Below are 26,726 nucleotides of genomic sequence, written 5' to 3'. Positions count from 1 at the left end.
TGGAGCCTCCAAATCAGGCAAGGATTAACAGTGGGTGACAGCTGGAGGAAAGAGTTAGAGAATAGGAGATGACAGTTAGATTACTTACTAATTGCAAAAGAAAAAGTACCTTTACAGTAGAGGGTTCTGGCAGTCCCCGTCTCTTAATCAAATGATCAAACTTAGTATCACCCATATGACAGTATTGGCCTCTTGTTATGATACCTTAAGAAGTATCCATATCAAAAAAAAAAAAAAAGAAAAAAGAAAAAGAAAAAAAAGAAGTGCCTATATCACTTATGAAGTATTCTTGTCAAAAACGATTAATATGAAGGAATGTACAGACAAATCCAGGACATGATATATTTTCTAAGACAACTGGCATGGATTAAACATAATAAAAGTAGAAGTCTGTATTAGGTTAAGATAGGCATTAAACAGTCAAATGGGATTTATGATCCTTGATTGGATTCTGGATTGTTTTTTTTTTTTTTTTAAAGTATACATGTAGTAGTGGTTTAAAGGCACCCATATCAAGAGCTCAGTTGAGAAGTGGACTCTATTTTCTCTTCCTTTGAATCTGGACAGGTCCTGTGGCAGCTTAACTAGTAGAATGCTGCAGAGTGATGCTGCAGTCAGTTCCAGACCTAACTTTTTTTAAGAGAACTGCCAGCTTATGCTTTCTCTCTCTTAGAACACTTGCTATTGAGACATTCCTTCCCAGAACTCAGCAGCCCCACTGTAAGAAACCCAGATCACAGAGAGAGGTCACACACACAGGTACTCTGGTCAGCAGCCCTAGCTGAACTCCCAGATGACAAGCAACATCAACTCTGAGCCATGTGAGTGGATGTTCAGCCCAATACTATATATAGGCCTAGCCAGCATCCCGGGGAGCCATCCATCTGAGCCCAGTCAACCTGCATAGTTTCGCTTCAAGCCTCCAAGTTTTGCGTTACAGTAGAGAACTGAAACAAGTAAACGTTTTTTTCAGACAGTTGTTTGAATATAAACTGGTTGTTAGATGATACAGAATTTTTGTTCTTCAGTGTGAGAAAATTGTGGTAAGTATGTAGGAGAACATCGTCCTTTTTAGAAGAAGCGTGCTCAAATGTTTAGGGGTGAAGCGTCACGATGTCTGCAACTCATTGTGAGATGATTCAGAAAAATCATGTAGTAGAAAAAGCAAGTGTGATTAAATACAAGCAATTGATGAATGGCATATGAGTATTCATTACACTCTTTTTTTTCCCCTCACTTTTTAAAGTGAACTTAAAAATTTCCAAAATAAAACACTGGGTTGAGACGCTTTTTGGCACGGATGCCCAACACCCACCTCTATGTTTGCTAATTCACTTAGAAGGACTCATGGGATTCAGCATATGGTTGTACTCCTGGCTAAGGTTTATGACAGTGAAAGGGTATATGATCAGCAAAGGATAAAAACACAGTGGAGCGTGGAGAAATCCACGCACAGGGCTCCTCATCCTCCTCTTTCCTGTGAGGTTGTATACTTGAGTTGCTCTGTTTCCCAGCAGTGAAAAATGCAGTGACTTTTATGTAATGTTTCTGTCCATGGAAGCCCCTTACAGATGCAGCATCCATGTACCAAAATTGTAGACTCCCAGAAGGAAAGTTGGTGTTCACCATTAATCACATTGTAAGCACAATCTAGGCACAGTGAACCAACTGTTAGGTGATGGAGGAAAGCCAGGTTCCCAGATGCCAGCCAAGGGCTGATTTTGGAAACAGTCCCTTTTAAAGATAGCAGCCCCATGGTTGCTATGTAACTTTTTTGTGCATATATTAATCACACACGTGCAAAATGAAATACGAATGGTTTAAATGAGATCTAAATGTCTAAAGGCTTAGGTAGCAGATAGTTCCCTGAACTCTGTAGCTCTGTCAGAAATTATGAAAATGGGATGCATTGATTTAACTTCAGTTCACTAGTTGTTGAGATAGTAGGAATTCAGAAATGAATAAGAGATAGCCCCTGCCATCATGGAGCTCAAGTCTAGAGGGGCCCATGCACCAATAAACAATAATTACAGAACAGTGTGACAATTATTATAATGACAATAAAGACAAAGTAGTAAGGAAACTATTAATGTTGGAGGTGAGTAGGAGAGAAGAGGAATTAATATTTGGCCTGGACTTTGAAAGATGAATAGTATTCAACAGATAAGGAAGCTTAGAAGGGCATTCTAGTCAGAGGAAGAAAAGCAACCGGAATATGAGTGCTTACTAGCTGCCAGACTGTGCATGTTACTGTTCAATTCTTGCAACAATTTTGTGAAAAAAGTGGTGTTACTGTTGTTTTAAAAATAATGATGGCTGCTGGGGTGCCTGGGTGGCTCAGTTGGTTAAGCGTCTGAGTCTTGAACTGGCTCAGGTCATGATCTCAGGTTCGCGAGTTTGAGCCCCGTGTTGGACTCTGTGTCGTCAGTGCGGAGCCCACTTCAGATCCTCTGTGTCCCGCTCTCTCTGCCCCTCCCCCACTCACGTGTGTGTGTGTGTGTGTGTGTGTGTGTGTGTGTGTGCGCGCGCGCGCGCGCGCGCTCCTTCTCTAAATAAAGTTAAAAAAAAATAGTTGCTATGGATTTGAAAGTGAATGATAGAAATAAAAAGTGGTGTAATTAGGATTTGAACTCAGGTCCATCTAACTTCAGAGTCACCTTTTACCCTTTTCCCTAACCACTCCTCTTTTCATAAGTAAAAGTACAATTTTTCTCTAGTGAAAGATGGGCTAGGTTGTGCAGATCCTAAAAACAACTAAAAATATTCAGTGAAAATCTGAAAATCTTAAAATCATCAAAGAGTGAACAGGTTAGAAATTAAAGTGGGAATTCTGGTAAAGCCGAATATAGAAACTGCTTTGCCCTGAGAACATTTGCTCAACTGAGTACACTTGAACTTTGCCCGACAGAGTGCAGGGGACAGAATAAGACCAAAGCCCATCGAATATGCAATATGTAACAGGAAACCCTTCTTTGCACAAACTACTTCAGAGGACTATACTCTTAGGGTAGCGATGACCTAGAAGTAAATCCATCCCATCCCCTCCTCCCCAGATGTCTTATTAGCACTGAGTAAAGTGGAGGAAAAGGTCCTTGAAGAGTTAAAATCATTAGTTGGCTCTTAAAAGATTATGTAGCTCAAATACACTGTACAGTTTTGGAGATCTAAAAATCCTCAAGTCATGAATTTAGTTTAAAGTGGTCTCAATTGGTAGAGCCCATAGGTGCCTGGCAGAAGCAAATGCGGATCCCTGTGGTATAGCGATGCTGATATCAGATAAGAATTTTAGACAAAATGTATTTTTAGAGATTGAATGGTCAGTTCATAATGATAGAGGTTTCAGTTCACCAGGAAGGCAAAACAGTATTGTAGGTAACTAACGTGGCTTCAGTATTATGTAAAGTAACAGAAGTACAAGGAGAAATAGACGTTTACAGTAGTGTGATTTCTCAGTAATTGATAGAATAACAAGGTAAAATTCAGTAAAGATATAGATTATGTGAGTAAATAGTTACCAGTAAACCCAGTAGACATATGTAGAACCCTGTGTCTAACAATTCTAGAACACACATTCAAGTACACTCAGAACATTTACACGATTTGATTGTATACTGCTTCCTAATGCAAGTCTCCACAAATTTGAGAGGGTTCAGATCACACAGAGAATATCCTCTGACCACAATGCAGTTGAGGTAGAAATTGATAATACGATGATTAGAAAATCTCATGTATTTTGGAAATTAAACACTTCTTAGTAACCCATGTATCAAGAAAGAAACAGTAATGAATATTAGAAAATATGTTAGACTGAATGATAATGAAAATAATAATTCAAAGCTTGAGAGATGCAACAAAGTAGAGGTTGGCAGGAAATTTATATTCTTTTTTTAAAAAATTGTAGTTGACAGGGGCTTGGCTGAGTGTCTGACTCTTGATTTTAGCTCAGGTCATGATCTCACGGTTCGTAGAATCAGCCCTGCATCGGGCTCTGCACTGACAGCGCAGAGTCTGCTTGGGATTCTCTCTCTCTCTGCCCTGTTCCCCCTCAAAATAAATAAATAAACAAACATTTAAAAAGTTCTTAAATCTTAGCAAAGTATTTTCTTTTTTCTTTTTTTTTTTTTTTTTGGATAAATACCCAGAAGAAGAGTCGCTGGATTGTATGGTAGTTCTATTTTAATTTTTTGAGGAAACTCCATACTGTTTTCCATAGTGGCTGCACCAATTTACATTCTCACCAACAGTACATGAGGGCTCCCTTTTTTCCACGTCCTCACCAAGATGTTTTGTTTTGTTTTTTTTCTTTTGGATAATAGCCATTCTGACAGGTGTGACATGATAATCTCATTGTACTTTTGATTTGCATTTCCCTGATGATTAGTAATGTTTAGCATCTTTTCATGTGTCTGTTGGCTATCTGTATGTCTTCTTTGGAAAAATGTCTATTCATATCCTGGGCCCCTTTTTTAAATTGGATTTTGTTTCTGTGTTGAGTTGTATATGAGTTCTTGATATATTTTGGATATTAATCCCTTATGGGATATATCGCTTACAAATGTTTTCTCCCATTCAGTAAGTTGCCTTTTTGTTTTGTTAATGGTTTCCTTCACTGTGCAAAAGCTTTCTGGTGTGATGTATTTGTTTGGTTTTGCTTTTGCTGTCCTTGCCTGAAAAGACAGATGTAAAAAGTATTTCAAAGATGAATGTCCAGGAATTTACTGCCTATGTGTTCTTTTAGAAGTTTTATTGTTTCAGGTCTTACATTTAAATCTTCAATCCATTTTGAGTTTATTTTTGTATACGGTATAAGAAAGTGGTCCAGTTTCATTCTTTTACATGTAGCTGTCCAGTTTTCCTGACACCATTGATTGAAGAGACTGTCCTTTTCTCATTGCATATTCTTGCCTCCTTTGCCATAGATTAATTGACCATGGAAGCTTGGGTTTATTTCTGGGTTTTCTATTCTGTTCCATTGATCTGTGTCTATCTTTGTGCCAGTACTCTACTGTTTGGTTACTATAGCTTTGTAGTATAGTTTGAAATCAGGCAGCATGATGCCTCCTGCTTTCTTCTTCTTTCTCAAAATTGCTTTGGCTATTTGGGGTCTTTTTGTGGCTCTGAACAAATTTTAGGATTATTTATTCTAGTTCTGTGAAAAATGCCATTGGTATTTTGATAGGGATTGCATTTAGTCTGTAGACTGTTATTGGTAGTATGGGCATTTTAATAATATTAATTCTTCCAATCTATGAGCCTGGAATATCTTTCCATTTATTTACATCATCTTTCAATTTTTTTCACCTGTGTCTTACAGTTTTCAGAATCCAGGTCTTTTACCTCCTTGGTTAAATTTATTCCTAGGTATTATATTCTTTCTGATGCAAGTGTAAATGAAGTTGTTTTCTTAATTTCCATTTCTGATAGTCCATTATTAGTGTATAGAAATGCAGCAGATTTCTGTATATTGATTTTGTATCCTGCAACTTGATGGAATTCATTTATTAATTCTAGTAGTTTTTTTGGTGGAGTCTTTAGAATTTTCTGTATTTATTAGCTTCATGTTATCTGCAAATAGTGACAATTTTACTTCTTTTTTTTAACCAATTTGGATGCCATTTATTTATTTATTTATTTAGTCTGATTTCCAGTACTATGTTAGATAAAAGTGGGGACAGTGGGTGTCCTTGTCTTTGTGATCTTAGAGAAAAGCTTTCAGCTTTTCATCATTGAGTATGACATTAGCTATGAGTTTGTCTTATATGGCCTTTTTTATGTTGAGGTGTATTCCCTCTGTACACTCTTTGTTGAGAAGTTTAATCATAAAGATGATAAATTATATCATTGTATTTATCATTGGATGTTGGATTTTGTCAGATGGTTTTTTTATCTATTGAGATGATCATGTATGTGGCTTTTATCCTTCATTCTGTTAATGTGGTGTATCATGTTGATTGATTTTAGTATATGGAAACATCTTTGCATCCCTGGAATCAATCTCAATCATGGTGTATGATCCTTTTAATGTACTGTTGATTTAAGTTTGCTAATATTTTGTTGAAAATTTTTGTTTCTGTATTTATCAGAGATATTGGTCTGTAATTGTGTGTGTGTGTGTGTGTGTGTGTGTGTGTGTGTGTGTGTGTGTGTATAATCTCTTTTCTCTGGTTTTGGTATAATGGTAATGCTGGCCTCACAGAATAGGTTTGGAAGCGTTTCTCCTCTCCAAGTTTTTGGAATAGTTTCAGAAAGATAGGTATTAACTCTTCTTTAAATGTTTGGTATTTACCTGTGAAGCCATCTGGTCCTGGACTTTTGTTTGTTAGTAGTTTTTTGGCTGCTGATTCAATTTTATTCATTTTTCCTTCCAAGTGATTTAGAGTATAGGAAACATACCCAGTTTGGGCAAGAAGTGACCTCGGTAGGAAATTTACCTCCAGACATTCTAGAACTTTAGATTTAATGAGAACAGCTATATCAAAACCCTGTTTCCATTACTGAGGGACTATGTCCCTGGAAGTGTAGCCTCTTTTACTGAGGTTTCCTAACTGCCTCTTCCTGTGAAAGAGAAGATCATCTAGATTTTTAGCTCCTTTCCGTGAGCATCTCAGCCTGAAGTCTGTACTCCCACTAGGGAGGTTCTTAACATAAAGCTCAGCCCAGTTGCTCGCCCCCACCTACCCCAGCCTTCGTTCTTTCCCTTTTCTTAACACTCTTGGCTGTGAATAGACCCTGCAGGCTCCCACTCCCCATGAGTATACCCCCTCTCCAACCTTCTCTCTGTCTTGTCGGTTTCCTTCAATGCATGATGGAGCTCTCAGCACAGAGAACTGAGCCTACAGGGGAAAAATTAAATGAATTAGTTATGTCACTGGAAACACGCTGCTCCCTGATTATTAACTTTGAGCTGGGAGGTAGGAGGTGAGTAGTTTCTTATCCATTGATAAAAGAGTTTCACTTTATGAAGTTAAAGGCACGTATCAACTTCTGGGAATAAGTGAACAATTTGGAGAATTTAATCTCTTCTAGTGTTGGTTTGGATGGGGGCTAAGAGCATGAGGAGCATGAGGTGAGGGCACTGTACATTTCAATTTGAACCAATCCCCTGTGACTGTCAGCCCTTCTCTCTACTTGTTGGAATTAATTGACTCTTCATGTTGCATTATAGGCCCCACCTTTGGTGAAACTTGCCCCAGCCATTCGATTCTTGAGCTTGCTCTCTTATTAGTGCCCATAATACTCACTGCTTTTTACTACTCTCTTGGTTTTGAGCATATGTTATTTGATACTATTTGATATCTTCTCACAGGAAATGACTCATCTGTTCCACTAGATTCTGTGCCTCCACAGCTCAGGGACTGAGTCTTGGAGATCTGAGTATTCCCTGGAAGCACCTCACATAGCACCTTGTGCCATTTGCCATTAGCAGAACGAACTGACTCAGTATCTGATAGTTCTGCACAGTGAGAACAGTTTAGGGTTCTTCTTGCAGAAGCCTGCAATCTCAGATGGGTACGGATAGGCACGGAGAAATCCCGTACAGAGCTGTGAATAAACAACTAGATGTATTTTCTGGAGGAGGCGTAGGTAGGAGGTCAAGTCCCTAAGGGGGAAGGATGGAGGGAAGTAAGCCCGGTGTTAATTTCATTTTTCTCTTATTAAAATGCCCTTCTTGCATCCTTGGTCTCTTTTCACAGAATCCTGCCATCAGCATCACTGAAAATGTGCTGCATTTCAAAGGTCAGTATCCGGGCAAATGCTCCCCGCTTTCTACACAGCTACAGAGGCGTGGTGGTGGTTTCTTTTTCTTTTTGTCTATTTGTTTTATTCACTTTCTATTGATGCTCACCTCTCTGCTGCTCTTGGGGTAAACTAGATCGTTTTGAAATACATGATTGAAAAAGTCAAAGAACTTATTTAAAGTCCCACTTTTCTCTTGGAGAGGCAGTAGATAGAGCAAGAAAGAATCCCCAGCTGGAAATCAGGAGATCTATCTTCTAGTTCTAATCCCGCTATCACCTTGGACAACTTACTGCCTTCTGTGGACCTATAAGATGAAGGTATTTGGTTATAATCTGTGTTTCTCAAACTTTAGGACCTATGGACACCTGAAAATATGTCCTAAGGATCCTCCCAGGCCATAGGCCCCAGTTTGAGAAAACATGTTAAGAATTAAATATGGTCACTTTAAGTGATACTTGGCTCTATTGCAGCTGTGAACATGGCCACAAACACAGCCGCTAAACTTGTATGTCAGTAGTTGATTATAATGTAGCCATCTAGATGATCCAGACTATGATTTTTTTTAAAGATTATAATCAAAACAAAAAATAGAAATTTTCTGAATAGATTTTGCAGCTCCCTGATATGGTACACTCAAAGGCCAGTTTAAGAAACATGGCATTCTGGATGATACCTCGAGCCTTTGCTGCTCTGACAGTCTTTGTTTCTGTGAACTTGCCTCTGTCTCCTTTCTCCTTAGTTCGTCAGCAGATATGCTGCTGAGCCTGAGAGGGTAGGTCCAGATTCATTGTCACCCAATGGGATGGGATTCTCCCTGCTCTCTCTTTGTTCTAGTTCTTTGGAATGCCATTACTAAGAGACTGGGGTTATGGGATATTGACGAGTTTCTGCTTTACTTGAGATTCCATCTACCTTGGTATATTTGCATGAAAGCACAGCCTGGCTTTCGTATCTGCTTTTCAAGATGAGAACACTTGTAGCAGCTCAGATTTTTGGGGTGTTATACATTTGGGAGAGGAAGTTGAGTGATGAAAGTGTATCTTGCCAGTTGGAGATTATGGACTGCTCAACCTTAAGGAATTTATGGTCCTAGAGAACAGTAGCCACCTGTATATAGCAGATATTAGGCAAGTTGTACCACATATGGCCAGATGAGGAATGAGAATCCAGGAGGGAACCAAATGATAGACAAGTCAGAGAGTTAGAGAGGAAGGGATGTCTAGCAGTCATTGGCACCTAGGCACGGCACCTGCTTGATTTGGGGAAAGGAGCCATGTCAAAGCACAGGAATGGTGTAATGTGCAACCCAGGGATTTTCATCCCAGATCCATTTATCCTCTCTTAGAAATGAGCCGAGGAAATTATATTTCTCTTTTTCATTCCTTTTGGGATGTGCTAAAGGAGAAGTGAGCGTCTCCTTTTTCTGTCGTTGGTAGGGAGATGTTAGATTCAGAGCTTTCTCTGAGACAGTCCAGCACTTCCGTGTTCTCCACACAACTCTCCTTAACTGCAGTCAAGAGAATACGCCCACCTGCTATTTCTCTGTTCTGAATTCAGCACCAAAGTAAATGTGAAAGTTAAATTTATATCTTTGTGATACCTTCGGCTTTGCTTTCTGTATTGCTTTTCCTGCCTCTTATTTGTACTGGGTATTATCAAGGCCACATTGGAAGATTCAGTAAATATTCTGGAACTGATCATTAGAAGGACATGTGGAGACAAAACTTTTGTCTGGGATTCGGCTTATCTAGCTGTCGAGTAGCTCTGCTCACAAGCCCCTACTCATTTTGGAAGGACCCATTACTATTTGTATGCTTCTGAAAGAACTGCACCAAGCTTTTGGATGGCCTTGCTCTGCCTGTTCACATTGTAACCCACATTTCTTTCTTTTTAGCTCAGGGACATGGTGCCAAAGGAGACAATGTCTATGAATTTCACTTGGAGTTCTTAGACCCTGTGAAACCAGAGGTATGTTTTCTCTTTTCTCACTTCCCTTTCCATTTTAGGAAATAAATACTAGTAGTTTAGTAAAATAGAAGGGCAAGGGTTGTGGGGGGAAATAAGATGAAAACCAAAGGAGAATATGGTTCTTTTATTGGGAACTGAGCCCAGATTTTAGCTGCAAAGGAGTAGGAAAGTCAGAGAACCTGAGGTGATTAGCAGTGCAAACAAGTCTCTTCACTTCTTTGAGTTACAATTTCCTCGTGTGTGTTAAATGGATGATTGGACTAAGTAATCTTTAGGGTCCTTTCCAGCTCTGATGTTCTGTGGTTTTTAGTGAAGACAGAGGGGTGTGGCGCTCACAGGGAGCAGAGTTACGTAAGCTAGGTAAAGCCCACGCCAGGGGCTTACTTTCATGTGACTTTGTCACAGGGGCAGTAGAAATCCGAAAAGGTGGAGGCAGCTGACCTTCAGAAAGAATGCTGGAAGTATAATTGAAGTTCCCTTTCTCTCAGAACTCGAGGAAGTTTTTCTGACAGGAAGAGAGAGAATCTCACAGATGGTGTATTGAAGTTTCTGGAATTACTCTCTTATCTCTGGGGGCCTGGGCATATTGACCTCTCTGTGCAGGAGGGGTCCGTTGTTTTGGTTGTTTTAATAGCCAGCAATAGTGTAAGGGATAGAGAACCTGTCCTAGGTCTTGCCTTGGAGGTAAGGAAGGAAGAGGCTATGTGGAGGAATAATGAACTGGAACAGCCTCTCAGAATTTGAGTTTTGTTGGGAAGATGCCCTAGGCTGGCCCTTGTGATAGAGTTGTCATTATCCACTAAGTATCCACTAAGTTCCAGTCTTGAGTAGACCTTTCTAAAAAACGAGGGCTCGCTAGGCCAGGGAGTGTTGACCACTTGAATTCAGTCATCTTCATGGGAGAGAAATGTGGACAGTGAGGATGCACTGAGAGAGTGATTGGAAGTCATGCCTTGCATGATACAGGTCTGGCAGGAGGTTCGCCTGGTTTCCTCCAGGAAAACCGGAACTATACGCCTTTCTCACCCTGATTTCCTCTGAAGTCATTTGCTGGAGGAATCAAAGAAACAGAGCGCCATTCTTAGCAGTTCTTGGCTATCCCAGCCCTTGGTCCAGATGTTCTCCTTGCATCACGGCTTGTAGGAATAGAGGAGGAAGGGGAGTGAGCATATATTGTGAGCTTCTCTGGGTAGCTACACTGGCTTGGTGCACTTGTCGCAGGAGGAGTGAGGGATGGGAAGGCAAGGGCACTCTCACATTCTCACTTTCTCTTCTAGCCGGTTTACAAACTGACCCAAAGGCAGGTAAACATTACAGTACAGAAGAAAGTGAGTCACTGGTGGGAGAGACTCACCAAGCAGGAGAAGCGCCCACTGTTTTTGGCCCCCGACTTTGATCGCTGGCTGGACGAGTCTGATGCAGAAATGGAGCTCAGAGCCAAGGTCAGTAAGGACCTGGATCCTAGTAAAGATCTAGACAAATCATAAAGAACACAAGTTATTTGGGCTACCTCAGATACCTATTTGGTAGGTGTCTTTATCTATCTGATAGAATAAAGACAGATTGAGTTAAAGACACAAATTCAGTTAAAGACCTGGAAACATGGTTTTATGGAAGTACTGGACATGTATTTTGTATTTTGTCTCTCATCTGGGGTGTGTCGAATGTTTTTCTTGTGATTAGATGGGGTGATGGGTTTGGGGGGAGGGAGACCACAGAGGTTTAATTCTTACTGTGTCATATCAAGGGCACATACTATCAGCATGACTTATCACTGTTGATATTGATCTTGATCATCTGGCTGAGGTAACATTTGTCAGATTTCTCCACTGTAATGTTACTCCCCCACCTTTCTTTACTTTGTACTTTTTGTTTAAATTAAAAAAATATTTTTCAATGTTTATTTTATTTTGAGAGAGACAGAGTGTGAGCAGAGGAGGGGCAGAGAGAGAGGGAGACACAGAATCTGAAGGAGGCTCCAGGCTCTGAGCTGCCGGGCTCAAACCCACAGACCGCGAGATCATGATCTGAGCCAGTGTCGGACACTTAAACCGACTGAGCCACCCACGCGCCCCTACTGTGTACTTTTTGGATGGAAGTCACTGTGCATAGCCCATGCCAAAGGAGTGAAGAGTGATGCTTTCCAACTTTAGGGTAGAGTGTCTGCGTACTTTATTTGGAATTTTTCCACATGGGAGATTTATCGGGAGATTTATCTCCTCTTCCATTTATTTATTCAATAATTTGTTTATATCAGTATGGACTGATGAATATTTTATATTTGGGTTATAACCCAGTACTATATTATTTATTTTTGTTGTTTGTGTTGTTCCAGCTTTGGCTTTTGGAAGCTTTTTCAGTTGACTCTTGTGTCCCTTTGACAAAGCTCCATCACTGTGGGGTGCTTTTTTTTTTTTTTTTTTTTTTTTGACATTCTTAATTTCTAGCGCTATAAGCTGCTCCAGGCTTATCTTGTATATTCCCTGCTCCAGCCCTAGAGTCAGCCATTCTTCAAGGAGCTCTGTTCTTTTTATTGAAGGATAATAGTGGAAACCAAGATCTGGGCTCTAGATATTGCTTCTAGGCCCTCTTAGGTAACAGAATGAGCAACTAACTATATGCGTGCATGCAAATCCTACCTATATTTATAAATATTTCTGTATGTATCTATCTATATATCGACCAGATGTGGGTTCTTACTGATGTTGGCGACATGATTTTAGCTTCTGGAAAAATTATACTAAAAATCTGGAAGTCTCAGAAACAACAACAACAACAACCACCAAAACTGCTGTCTATTTACTGCCTTAAAATTCTGTTTAGTTCCTACGACCGTGACACATCTTCTGGGTGTCTTTTCCAGCTCCATGATTCTAAGACTATCCACTTTGTAGTTTGGAAGCCAGCTGATTGGTTTAATTCTGTGAGCATTGGAAGGGCATTCTATGATGCTAGCACTACCTAGTAGGAGGAGTCAGGCTTTCTGGCACCATTAGCTAGGCCGTTTGCCCCAGTGAAATATGAACACAATTGGAGGAAGTGGCTTTGAGGGAGTCAGATCACTTATCCTGCATGTGGACTTTTGCAAGCATCTGGGAATCCTAACCTGTGTTCTTGGAAATCTGTCCAAATTCTAGGAAGAAGAACGCCTAAATAAACTAAGAATTGAAAGCCAAGGCTCCCCTGAAAGTAAGTTGCCCCCACGGCCGTGGGAGTTACCAGTTAACTAATGATAGAGATGGGGGTATGGAGGGGTGCGAACAACTGAGCCACCTAGGTGCTCCCTGATGAAATGAATTCTTTAGGATGGGGAAGTATAATACATTTTTGTAGTTTTGAAGAGAAAAGTGTAGTTACATGTTGCGAAAACTCTGACTCTTTTGGCTTCGCAGGACTGGGTTGCGTTTAATTGAGCACACTATTTAGTGTGATTATTTGAGCATCAGCCAAGGGTTATATGCAGAATATCTGTAGCCTAGGAATAAATATGTAGCAGGAAAATTTGAACTCCATAGCTCTTCTCTTGAGAACTGTCCCATTTCCTGTGTCCTACCCCTTTGACTCAACCATGACTCTAAGCTCCTTACTCCTTCCTTAACTCTGTAATTGGCTGTGTCTTCATGAGCCTTAGGCTGCAGACAAAATTAATGTTCCTTATCCTCCTGCATCTCAGTCTGTAATTTTCCTTCTTTGGTTATATCCTCACCCTACCCATCTTCCAAAGCCCAGAGCAGGCATCTTCTCATCTATGCAGACTGCCTGATTCTGACTTCCCCAGCCTAATGTCATTTCCTCACCTCGAAATTGTCACAAGACATTACCTATTACTCTCTATTTTGTATTACAGCTTTCAGATTATAAGTTCTTTGAGGGCAACATCAAGTCTTAACATCTTTGAATCCCAGTAGTGCCCCTCAGTACCTTGCATGTTGGAGGTGTTCAGTTAATACTTGGTTGAATGAATATATGATCAAATGTCAGAATTCTTTTTTTCATTGTGTTCCTATTTCTTTGAGCTAGTTTGACCTGCATGGCCTTAAAAAAATTCCAGGTAGAAGAAACTATAGATAATATAAAAATGGTAAGAGCAGGAGCTGAGTATAGCTTTATTTACCTTCTTTAATGCCCTCTAAGGTGGTCATTCTTTGCCAGAAGTAATTTGTCTTTATTCTCCTTGGACTTATGTCTGTGTACTTACCCTTCAAGGCTATGAGGGGAAAGACTGCTAAAAACATACCTTGGAGTGCAATGTTCATAATTTTACCCATTTCTCTGTGGGACTAGAAGCCCAGGCTGGCACAGATCTGGGCCAGATATCTTTTTGGGAGCTTAGGGCACCCAGTGGGAAAGTGGGGAGAGGTCACCCAGGTATGCCCCCCATACTCCCTCCTGCTGCACCTACCGCTTGTAACAGTTTATTGTCTTGTTTTGCTTTTCAGCTCTTACAAGCTTGAAGAAAGGATACCTGTTCATGTATAATCTTGTGCAGTTCTTGGGATTCTCCTGGATCTTTGTCAACATGACTGTGAGGTTCTTTATTTTGGGAAAAGGCAAGCACAAAATTTCAACATTAGTTTTCTGTTTTCAGTAGTTTGACCTACTACTCACCAAAGGTACTAATAATACCCTGCCTCTGGTGTTAATAATAACCCCCCATGTTTGTGTAGCACACATGCCCTCCATTCTACTTTCATGTCTCTTATTTCCCTTGACCTTGTGATGAACAGGCAGACTGGAGATTGTGTGCACAAGTAGACTGGAGATTGTGTGTACTTAACATGTGCAGCAACAGGCTTAGAAATGGTCCCCATTCACACAGCTGGCCGGAGGCACATCTTGGGCTAGCATTCCTTTCTCTGTTCACTATATGACAGTTCATTTATAACCAAATAGACTTATGTGGTAATTTCAGTGACAAAGTTATGCAAGTCCTATTCCAAAATTGAATGAAAGGACTATCATAAAGATGTTAGTTCTTGATGAATTAATTTATATGTTTAACAGAATTCTGGCAAAAGTAAAGACAATGGAAAGTTTTTGAGAATGTGATCTAAAATTATATTATGAACAATAAATAGGTAATAAAATTTGGAGGAAGAAAGGATAATGGGAGAGTACTTTCTCTGCCTGACAGAAGAGAATAATTAACATAGCAATTATTAAAAAAATAGAATGATCAGTAGAGCAGATTAGGTGGTCCAGAAATAGCTCTTACATTATAATATATGTATGTATGTATATGTACACACACACACACATATATATATAAACTATATAAATATTATAAAAAAAATAATGAATCAATGGAAAGGGAAATATTACCCAATACTTTTTTACTGGATGGGAATTCTAATAATATTTCCAGGGACAATTGGTTAGGTTTGGATACATGAGGCAGGCAAGGAATCTCTTTGACTCTTTTCCTTACACTGTATACAAAAATAAATTCCCCCAAAGGATTTGAGTCATGTATCAAAATTTTAAAACATAACAGAAGATATAAGTTAATGTTTATAACCGTCTCATGTGGAAGGTTAGTACTTTCCAAGGTTAAAAGTGTTAGCGGAAATCATGAAGAATAAGGTCAATATATTTGACTAAGTAAAATACCTAAATTCCTGTGTATCTAAAAATACCCCAGCTAAAACAACACTAAAGATTAAAAGCCTATTGAAGCTAGTAGCATGGGGATGAAGGGTTGGTGGAAAATTGCAACAAATACCAGCAAGGGTTGATTACCTATAAGGAATATGTTACAGATTGATCCAAAAATGTGACTTCATCCAATAGATAAATAAACAGAAGTCATGTGCAGGCAGTTCATAAAAGGAAGTAAAGCCATATTTAATGTACAGAAAATGTTTAACTCAATAATGATGAAGGAAATAAAAATAAGATTTTTATCAGTTTTTCAAAGTTAAAAAAGATACCTAATTCAAGAGGACATATGCTAAAATACACAGTAGTGGCTACTGGGAGGGTACATAAATATGACTTTCTTGGAAAATCATTCGGCAAAGCACATCAGGAACCTTAACTGTTCATATCCTTAACCCTGGTTATTTCACTTCTGGGAATATGTTCTGAAGAAATCATTGAAACTACAAAAACAGCTTTTTCAAAAAGATATACATTATGGCATTACTTTTATTAATGACAAGTTAGAAACTACCTAGATGTCCGCCAACGAGGGATTACTTTAGAATACTTAGTGGAATGATGAGAAGCAGATATAAAATATTCAAGGAGTTTGTAGTGACATGGAGAAATATGATAGGCTAAGAAAGTAATATATAAAGTTGTTCTTCCAGCTTCATCACATCTGCATAAAAAGCGGAAACAACTGAACCAATACGTGCAAAAAGATCGGGAGGAAATGCACCATTTCAGATGGTTTGGATGTGGATAATTTAGACATTTTCCCTTATTTTATAAAATAAAAATGAGGAAAAATATAAGTATAATGGAATATATAAACTCTGTTTTAAAAGAGGGAAAAAAAGTCCTAGAGTCTGTTTAATTTTCAGTCCTGAATTTTCCAATCTGAGGTTGGTAGTACGTGAACTGCAGTTAGCTCAAGAGTCATTCGAAAGAAGCGCACGTTGTTTTTCCAGCCTTCTCAACACCTTAGAATCCTGCAAAGCACAGTGGCAGGAAAAACTTCCCAGCTGCCTAGTGTCTTACAGCCCCAAGTGATCAGAGGTTTACAGATGAGTTACTTAAAAAAAAGAAGGCAAGTCTGAGACCTGTAGTTTTTATTTCTCTGGGTTTATCACAAGGTCCACGGAATGAATAGGGACATGCAAATACATAAATAATTGAACATAGTTAGATGGATTCTCCACGTTCCCGTGCAAGCCTGCTGGCCATCAAGTGATCTAGTCCAGAAGCTCCTAAGTTATTTGGGTCATGTGTTTAAGCTGCTTGGATTTGTAATTTCTATTTTGGCGCTCAACCCCTTCCTAACCCCCTTCTGGAATGGAGCTGCTGGTTTAATTCTTCCCTTATCAGTCCTCAAAAACGTAGTAAGGACTTGGGGCCTGGCACTCAATTTGCCCTTAACACTTTTCTCCTTTTGAACAAAGGGTGTTGGGAAATAGCAAATACCACACATATATACTTGGTTTTTCACATAAGCACGTATTTCCCAAACTTCTTATGCTAAGGAAACAGAAGCAAATTCTTGGGCTTATGTAGAAACCTTTGTTTGAGCTTATCTAGCTCCCTGTTAAGGAGTGCTTTTTTTTTTTTTTTTTTTTTTAAATGTTTATTCATTTTTGTGAGAGAGAGAGAGAGAGGAAGACACAGAATCCTAAGCAGGCTCCAGGCTGTCAGCTGTCAGCACAGAACCCGACACGGGGCTCGAACCCACAAATGGCAAGATCGTGACCTGAACCAAAGTCAGATGCTTAACTGAGCCACCCAGGCACCCCAAAGGAATACTTTTTTTTCTTAGTAAAATTAATTTTTTTCTAGCTATAAAAATGTGTTATAGAAAAATCAGAAAATAAAGACTTAAGACATTCTCCTATAATCCCATCTATGACAGCAACAGATTCTTGGCATCCTGATGTATATTTTTCCAACCCACAAAATTTCCTTAGGAGCAATTCCTGATATGGAATTGCAGGATTAATGGCAAATTGTTTTTAAGGATTTTCATGTATACTGTGCAGATATACTATATTATACTACCACTATTTAAATCTGTATCTCATTGACAGATGAGTGCCTTTTGCTACTTAAAACAATTTTTTTTTTTCCAAATCATCAAAGTAAGTGTGCTGATTGAAGCAAATTTGGAAAGTGAGGGAAACCAGGTGGAGGTGTGGGGGAAAAGAAAGGAAGGTGAATAAGCCATTGTCCATCTCTTTAATATATCCATACATTTCCTTTTAGTTGTTGTTCTCCTACAGTTAAAAATTTTAGGGCACCTGGGTGGCTCAGTCCGTTGGTTGGGCTGCCAACACTTAATTGTGGCTCAGGTCATGATCTCCCAGTTTGTGGGATCAAGTCCCGTGTCAGGCTCCTTGCCGACAGTGCAGAGCCTGCTCGGGATTCTTTCTCTCCCTTTCTCTGCCCCTCCTCCACTCACGCGTGTCCACGTGCACACACTCTCTCTCTCAAAATAAATAAACTTTAAAAAGTTATAGTCCTACTGTGTACACAAATTTCTGTCTTGTTTTAAAAATAAAATTATAAATGGGGCGCCTGGGTGGCTCAGCTAGTTAAGCGTCTGACTTCAGCTCAGGTCATGATCTCACCGTCTGTGGGTTCAAGCTCTGCATCAGGCTCTGTGCTGACAGCTCAGAGCCTGGAGCCTGCTTCAGATTGTGTCTCCCTCTCTCTCTGCCCCTCCCCCGCTTGCTCTCTGTCTCTCAAAAATAAAACATTAAAAAATTTTTTAAATAAAAAATTATAACCATTTTAATGTTATTAGTATTCTTTGTAACTATCATTTTAGAAGCCAGATTTCTAGTCCTGAATTGAAACAGGGATGAATTTCCTATAAAATCAGAGCAAAGCCACAAGATCTAGTTTTTGTTCACCATATGCCAAATCTTTTTTTTTTTATTTTTTTTAATGCTTATTTATTTTTGAGAGAGAGAGAGACAGAGCACGAGTGGGGGGTGGGGTGGAGAGAGGGAGACACACAATCCAAAGCAGGCTCCAGGCTCCAAACTGTCAGCACAGAGCTTGATGCGGGGCTTGAACCCACAGATGGTGAGATCATGACCTGAGCCAAAGTCTGATACAGGCGCCCCCACCATATATACCAAATCTTAAGTCACAGCTTTCTATTTCAACATGGGAGGTTCTCATGTTTCAAAGATTTGTCCAGGAGAAATGCCACCTTAAAGGGAATTCCCTTAAAATGGACACCCGGATTTCACTGTGATTTGATTGGGATTTTGTCTTGGAAACAGGGAGATTTAAAATTAGAATAAAATTTTTATCTTATATATAGCAAAATTCACATTGTAATTTTGCATTAATTCTTCAAAGAAAAGAATTAGTCAAATTTTGAACTAAATTACTAGTGGAATTTTTCTGGCAAAATTACATAATAACACTGTATATACCATTCTTCATTTCACATTTGACTTTGTAGTAGGATTGTAAAGTGGATCATTTTTGCAAAAATAGTAGATGGTTTAAGTTTTCGGAAGGGCCTCTTTTATTTAACTAATATTTAAACCACATTCTTTCGAGGATCCTACAAGGGTCATCTTTGTTTGGCACCTGGCCTACCTGTGCCAGATCCTTGGAGGCGTTACTTGTATTTAATAGGCAGGAAGCCATGGGGCGCCTGAGGGGCTCGGTCAGTTTACCTTCTGAGTTCGGCTCACGTCATGATCTCACAGCTTGTGGGTTTGCATCGGGCTCTGTGCTGACAGCTCAGAGCCTGGAGCCTGCTTCGGATTCTGTGTCTCTCTCCCTTTCTGCCCCTCCCCTGCTCGCACTCTGTCTCTAAATAAATAAATAAACAAACAAACAAACAAACATAAAATTTGTTTTTTAAAAGATAGGCAGGGAGCCAAAAATCCTAATAAACTCCTAAGGCCAAAGAATTGTCCTGCCCAAATTGTCAGCAGTACCCTGGTTGAGTAGCACGCAAAGAGGAATGTGGGGAGGCAGGAGGTCAAGTGAGGATCAATATGAAAAGTAAAGGATTTTATATTATGGTCCACTCAGAACTGATACCACACTGGCTGATGTCATATAGGCAATAACTGTCACTTTAAATATTACATACTATTCCATGAAGTAGATAAACTGTAGTTTACTCAAACTTTCCATACGCTTAGGCATTTAGACTCTTTGCACTTTAATGCACTTAGAAATGTTTCAGAGAGCAGCCTTATTCCTAAAAAGCTTTTGGTTTTTCATTTTAGATTTTTTTGTTAGGATAGATTCTTAGAATAAGAATTATAGGGACGAAATAGACATAAGGTTTTTGAAAGTTAATTTTATTTAGTATTTTTACACATCTGCGTTTGTTTATGATTGTACACTTTTGAGGTTTTTAAGAGGCTAGATTGCATTCAATATATGTGACATAATTTTAGCTTTAAATTCAATGATAATGGATCTGAAAAGACTTAGCCACTGTTCCTGATACATAGACTTTTCAGCTTATAATAACTGAATGAAGTATAGGTATACTTTTTTTCTTGCCTTTTAAAATGAGGACATACAGGGTTTATGTGTTTTAACTCTCTGCTAACCAGTAGAGTTTACTATTTATGACTCCACAGGCCTGTTTCCCGCCAGCTTTGTTTGGATACTAAGCTCGAATCTGAGGGGCTGTTTATTTTACTTTTCCTTAAATTCCTTTCTTGTAAGGAGGTATCTAGTTGGAGAAATAATTCTGTTGGAATTTGCCATTTGATTTACCCTTAATGTATATTTGTCCCTTAGAGTCCTTCTATGACACGTTCCACACCTTGGCCGACATGATGTATTTCTGCCAGATGCTGTCAGTTGTGGAAACTATCAATGCAGCAATTGGAGTCATTAAGTCACCAGTGATACCTTGTCTTATCCAGGTATTGAGTAATTGACTTCTAGGGTGGGGAATGAAAGAGTTCAGAATTTAGTAGGTACACCACAATTTGCTGAGAAGTCTCAGTAAAAATCTCTTTACACAATAGCATTGTTTTTATCTGAAAAAAGAGGAAAACTGTAAGCCACAGGGATAATTTCCAAAGTAGACTTTTGCCATTTCAGATCTGTGTTCTTTTTTTTTTGTTTGCTTGTTTATAATATCTTCATGAAATTATAAAGTGATAAAAAGGGCTTTAAAACTAGCAAAACTTGACTTTCAAGCAGGAGCAGAAAGACCTCACCCACAGTCTTCTCAGGTAGAGACATGCTTAGTCTCCTCCCATCTTGGGTAGGTGAAGGCAGTGTGATCCTAGGAGATCTTTTCACTTTGGACCTTCTTCCATATATGAAGGTAACATTTTTGATTTGTGTGGGGATTCTCCCCCTCACCATACATCTGTGTTATTTCCTAACATTTGGAAGATTGCTATCAGGAATAGGACATCAAAGTCTTTTAATTTCTTTGCCCTATTACCTACCTATGTGATTGTATACTATCAAATACCCCCCACCTGGAGTCGGGGGGAACCAGGTGATGGTTGGTTAGTCTTTTCCAGAGTACTGTTGTTTGTTTTTCTGTTTTTTTTTTTAATTTTTTTTTGTTTGTTTATCCATTTTTTAATGTTTATTTTTGAGACAGAGAGAGACAGAGCATGAATGGGGGAGGGGCAGAGAGAGAGGGAGACACAGAATCGGAAGCAGGCTCCAGGCTCTGAGCCATCAGCCCAGAGCCTGACGCGGGGCTCGAACTCACGAACCGTGAGATCGTGACCTGAGCTGAAGTCGGACGCTCAACCGACTGAGCCACCCAGGCGCCCCTGTTTATCCATTTTTGAGAGAGACAAAGCAAGAGAGAGGGAGAGGCAGGGAGAGAGGGAGACACAGAATCCAAAGCAGGCTCCAGGCTCTGAGCTGTCAGCACAGAGCCCGACACAGGGCTCGAACTCACAAACCTCGAGATCATGACCTGAGCAAACTTGACCACTTAACCAACAGAGCCACCCAGGCACCCCTGGTGTACTGTTTTTATACTTCTATTCTTTTATGGTACACCTGCTCCGGCATTCTGAGAGTATCCATTGCATGGTAAAGTGTGTTAATACAGTGGCCTTATTATTTCTAGGTTTTCTGTTCTCAGAGAGAGGCTGTTTTGTTCAGTCTAAAAAATAAAAGAGGATACAAAGTGACCCGCTAATATGGAATAATATTTTTTGTACATCAAGGACTACTGTGATAAGAATGAGGATAGCATTTCTAGGGCAAGATGGGACAGATTGAGTTGTTGTCATAATGCATGGCCCCAGGGAGTGCCAGTCACATAGAATGCAGTGTGAGTAAAACCTCCTGGAGTCGGACAGTGCCATGCGCACTAGCACGGACGAATCTCGGAAACAAAACATGGAGTAAGAAGTCACAGAATAATACATTCTGTTTCTTAAGGTTTAAAAACAGGCAAAGTGAAACGGTGTACTGTTTAGAAATATGTACATAACTAGTAAACCTCTAGAGAGACAAGATAGTAGTTACTTATGAGGGGCTGCCACACTGGTGATGTTCTAAAAATTTTTTTTTCTTTAATGTTTATTATTTGACAAGAGACAGAGAGCAAGCAGGGGAGGGGCAGAGAGAGAGGGAGACACAGAATCGGAAGCAGGCTCCAGGCTCCGAGCTGCCAGCACAGAGCCCGACATGGGGCTCGAACCCACAGACTGCAAGATCATGACCTGAAGTGAAGTCGGCCGCCTAACCGACTGAGCCACCCAGGAGCCCCCACAATGTTGATGTTCTTGTTCTTGGGTTACGCAGACACGGATGTCCATTTGGCAGTAGTCTTTAAACCGTGTTTGAACTATTCGTGATGATATGTATTTACACACATGCACACAGTCAGAAAGACTGATTTGGATACTTGTTCCAAAGCTGGAACAGAGAATTAAACTAGCTGAGCTCAGTCTTTTCCTATTTACCCTGAATTTAGTGGGGCTTGGTTTTGGGTAACACTTTTATATAGTTTTTGTAGAATATATTTTTAAACTTTTTTTCTCTCTTCTGGGTTCTTTTAATAGCTTCTTGGAAGAAATTTCATTTTGTTTATCATCTTTGGCACCATGGAAGAAATGCAAAACAAAGCTGTGGTTTTCTTTGTGTTTTATACATGGAGCGTAGTTGAAATCTTCAGGTGGGTAGAAATGCCAGCATGGTTGTTTGAATGCTTCTCCTTTCTCTGGAACAGCTCTCTTCTGGAGGGAGTTCTTTTATTCCGAGTCTCATTTGGTTTGAAATTAAGGTTCCACCTATGTGGAGAGTTCTAGCTGAATCTGTGAGCTCTGCAAAGGAGACACACAGTTTTGTTTTGTTTTTTTAAAGCAATCATAATACCAGTGTAGGCACTGGAGAACAGAGGGAGGAGAGATCTGGAGAAATGAAAGACCTGTGTTACCCTTCTTGCTGTCTTGTTGGAAAGAGAGGACTCATCCACATGGAAATATTTTTGAAAAAGCTGAAGAAACATGGGGTTGAAGGAGTAGTCAGGCTGGATGGAAACAGTGAATACCAGCCTTCTAGAAGGAATGATAGAAATCTTTTACTACAAGATTACTGAAATTTGAATCAGCCTTCTATGATTCTTCCATTCTCAACTGTCATAGAAAAAAATATCTTTAAAAAATATATCCATTAATAGTAGAGGTGTTCTTATCTACCAGACCATACATATTCCATTTCTTTTTCAGTCAGGTGGAGAAAGGATTTTGCACATTGATTCCTGAGCTCTAGTATTTTTCAAACTTAATAGTTGAGAGGGAGAAGTAGTTAGCAATCCTAGATTTATCTTAACAGTGGTCTGGTCCCATAGTATCCCGTATATCCTCTTAAATCTGCTAATACAAACGTGAAAGAGATTATAAGTACTTAATATTAACTCTGTTAAAAATTCTTTTGTGTTATCTCTTATCAAAAAAAATTTTTTTTAATGCTTATTTTTTGAGAGAGATAGAGTGCAAGCTGGGGAGGGGCAGAGAGAGAGGGAGACACGGAACCTGAAGCAGGCTCCAGACTCTGAGCTGCCAGCACAGAGTCTGATGCGGGGCTCAAACTCACGAACCATGAGATCATGACCCAAGTTGAAGTCAGCTGCTTAACTGGCTGAGCCACCCAGGTGCCCCTTGTGTTTTAAATAGAGTGTCTGACTCTAGATTAGGGGTCTTTTGTATACTGAAATTTTGATGACATTCGTTGATCCAGGGATAAATTGTCACAGTGTTTGTCATCTTTACCTCTTGGAACTTAGAACTAGGAATGAAGCCAAAGAGCTTCTGAGCATTCACTCCATGTACTGAACTATTCCAAAGAAGGTTGTCTTAGGACCTAAACTTAGTCTGCCATCAGAGTTCACATCCACTGAAAATTGGAGGAGGGGTGTGATGGGAGTTTGTGGGTAGAGAGCCCAGGATTAGAATTCTGTTCTGAAGAAGCCATGTGCGGCTAATTGTGAAATGATTCTTCTTGAATGATGTTCTAGGGTTGCATTCAGGACCTGAAGTGGCTTTTCACATCTGAATTCCTTATTTTCAATAGGTACCCCTTCTACATGCTTTCCTGCATTGACATGGATTGGAAGGTGCTCACATGGCTTCGTTACACTGTGTGGATACCCTTGTATCCTCTGGGATGTTTGGCAGAAGGTACTTTCAAGAACACTGGGTTTTATAAGCTTAGTTCTAAAGATAGCTAAGCTAAAAGATAGCTAAACTTTCTTTCTTCCTGTGCCAGCCTTAGTCTGATATATGGGTGTTAGACTTTTTAAGAATTTCTTTCTCGTGGCTTCCTTCCATAGTACTCATGGTACCCAGACTGTTTCAGGGAAGTAGCTCGTTTTTGTAAAGTTTGGAAGCTGGGTGTTCATGTATTGTATGCTTCCTATTTATACGGTATTTAAAATTTTCCAAAGCAGGTTCTTAGCGACAACTTCATTTTATCCACCACACACCTAGTGGGTGGGTCAAGTAGGGCTTTTTCTCTCCATTTTAGAGAAGACTGAATCTCAGTGCTATCAAAATGACTGTTCTCTTCATTCATCTTCCTTTTGTCAGCGTGGAGGGTTATCACGTGAAAACTAGGGGGGTGGGGAATGGAAGAGGCACGAGCCCTCTGTATTAAGGAGGCTAGATGGGACTGTATTTCATTTGTTTCTGACAAGTTATTTCTGCTCTCAGCTGTCTCAGTGATCCAGTCCATTCCAGTATTCAATGAAACAGGAAGATTCAGTTTCACATTGCCATATCCAGTGAAAATCAAAGTTAGATTTTCCTTTTTTCTTCAGATTTATCTCATAATATTATTTTTAGGTAAGTATTGGCTCTGTAATAGACTTTTTCCAGTCACTTCTTAGAGAGTAGAATTAAATGATTCAAAGTTTTCCAAGTCCTTATTAGGGATTTTCTTTCTAGAAGAGTAGTGTAGAGTTAGAAAAACATTACTTGTATGAAACGGACCCACAAGAATATGCTACGTGTATCTTCCAAATCTCCAGGGGTTATCTTCTTGGTCATTGGGAGTTCACCATATTTCATGTTTAAAACAATGTAAGAAACTCTTTTAAGAAGCTCATTTTAATAATTTCACTGACACATTCCTTATCTAGAGTTCACAGAGGTGGTAATACCACCGGCAGCAAGGAAGGAAGAAGGCAGTAAAGGCTTCTGAGCAGCCAAGAGATGTCATAAAGCCTTCTACTTAACAATAGGAAAGCTCCCTTAGCCCCCACCCTGTTCCTTATGTAAAACCTGCTTATATATTAATTTACTTTTATATAAAATCATAAATTCTTGCCTTAATTCATAAAAAACTAAGAATTAAAAGAAGCAAACCTAATTATTGAAAATATGAGAAATTTAAAAGTCTTCCTAACTGTAAGGACTGTTTACTTTAGATAAAGTTCTAATGCATTTTAATCTATATATTTCTGTTTTAGTTCTCAAAAAGCTTAAGGTGGCCCTAAATAAGTATGGCTGTCTGCTCTTCTAGCAACAGGATATGAGAGCGGATACTATGTTAGTTATCTATTGCTGTGTAACAAATTACCCCAAAACTTAGTTGCTTAAGACAGCAAACGTTTGTTATCTCACAGTGTTTCTGAGGGTCAGAAAGCAGTCTAGCTGGGCGGCTCAGGGTCCCTCCTGAGGGTTCAGTCAGTTTGTCAGCCCAGTGGGGACTGCAGTTTCTGCAGACTTGACTGGGGCTGGAGGATCTGCTCCAAGCTCACACGTGTAGCTGTAGACAGGAGGCTTCAGTTTCTTGCCACAGTACATCTCCATGCGGCTGCTCGTGGCATGGCTTTCCCCCAGAACAAGTGGTCTGAGAGGCAGAAGCCACACTCTTTTTTGTTTTTAAATTTTATCTATTTTTTATTGAAATACATTTGACATATAACATTGCGTAAAGTTAAGTAAGGTATACACCATGTTGATTTGACTCATTTGTCTCAGAAGTGACATACCATCACTTCTGCCATATTCTGTTGGCTACACAGACCAACCTAGTAGAGGACAGGAGGGGATACACAAGGGTATGAGATCCCAGAAGGTAGGATCACTGGGGACCATCGTGGTGGTTACCACAGTGAGAGGAAGACCACAAAAAGTAAACCCGAGAACCCCAAAAGCTCAGTGGTCTTGATCAGTTAGTACTGATCACATACCCTTTAGGAGGGCCTCCAGGTATCAGCACGTGGCAGAAGCACAGTATGGGTGTAGATCATTTGCCAAAGGTTAAATTTTATGCAATTTCTCCTTTCCTATTTCAGAGAGGGTATCATTTATTTTAGAAAGATTTCTAGGCAGAAATGTTAAAATGTTTAGCCCTTGAAGGGAGTAAGCTTCAATTTGGAAGATGCACTCATTAAAAAAATTCTTTATCCCTATTACTGGATAAATAAATCTGGTTTACTGCAACTAGGCTCCATGAGGCATGATACTGAAAGTGTTAAAAGAGGAAGAAGTATTGGAAAGACCCTTAAAATACTTTACTAGAAAAGTTAGAAGAGTAGAAGTATTTTAATGTGCATTAACTTTAGTGGCTTTTCTTCAGGTTATATTGTTATACACTCTAATTTACAAGGTTTTATACTCCTATTTAGTTTGCTTGCAATGAATAATGTGGTTCTTATTTGTCAGAATGAAATCTCAAATTTGCATAATTTAGAAGCAGTACTACAGTTACATTTGCATATAGATCAAGGTGCTTTTCCAAATACACATGCTTAGTAATCCTGTAAAATAGGTGTTTTTAACCTTGTACAACGAGGAAACTGAGGTGAGGCTAAGCCATAGAACTAGTTAGTAGTCAAGTAGGATTGGAAAGTTTTTTCTGACTCTGAAATCCTGCGTTTTCGAATTTACTTCCTAGAAAAG

The 26,726-nt window shown here is 39.4% G+C and overlaps 1 protein-coding gene and 1 long non-coding RNA gene across 3 annotated transcripts in view; one reads left to right on the top strand and one right to left on the bottom strand.

The window, feature by feature from the left end:
- The window catches only part of HACD3 (3-hydroxyacyl-CoA dehydratase 3), a 38,252-nt gene that overhangs the window by 9,629 nt on the left and 1,897 nt on the right, over positions 1–26,726 (top strand). The window contains exons 2-10 of the mRNA XM_042988611.1: positions 7,695–7,737; positions 9,635–9,708; positions 10,986–11,150; positions 12,846–12,897; positions 14,148–14,258; positions 20,131–20,258; positions 22,383–22,495; positions 23,893–23,999; positions 24,531–24,662. Coding sequence (XP_042844545.1) covers positions 7,695–7,737; positions 9,635–9,708; positions 10,986–11,150; positions 12,846–12,897; positions 14,148–14,258; positions 20,131–20,258; positions 22,383–22,495; positions 23,893–23,999; positions 24,531–24,662 — 925 coding nt within the window. The remainder of the gene's footprint in view (positions 1–7,694; positions 7,738–9,634; positions 9,709–10,985; positions 11,151–12,845; positions 12,898–14,147; positions 14,259–20,130; positions 20,259–22,382; positions 22,496–23,892; positions 24,000–24,530; positions 24,663–26,726) is intronic.
- On the bottom strand, positions 11,070–16,183 carry LOC122239444. 2 transcript variants are annotated; one of them, XR_006218564.1, is made up of 3 exons: positions 15,917–16,183; positions 14,111–14,241; positions 11,070–11,180 (listed from the first exon to the last, which is right to left on the bottom strand). It is a non-coding gene; the product is annotated as an uncharacterized LOC122239444 (long non-coding RNA). The 2 variants fall into 2 exon arrangements; XR_006218565.1 differs by having other exon boundaries at positions 14,174–14,241.

The sequence above is a fragment of the Panthera tigris genome, chromosome B3 (assembly GCF_018350195.1).
Source record: "Panthera tigris isolate Pti1 chromosome B3, P.tigris_Pti1_mat1.1, whole genome shotgun sequence".
In the NCBI taxonomy this organism is placed as follows: Eukaryota; Metazoa; Chordata; class Mammalia; order Carnivora; family Felidae; genus Panthera; species Panthera tigris.
The sequence above is the reverse complement of the archived record's forward strand: the minus strand, read 5'-3'. Positions and strand labels throughout refer to the sequence as shown.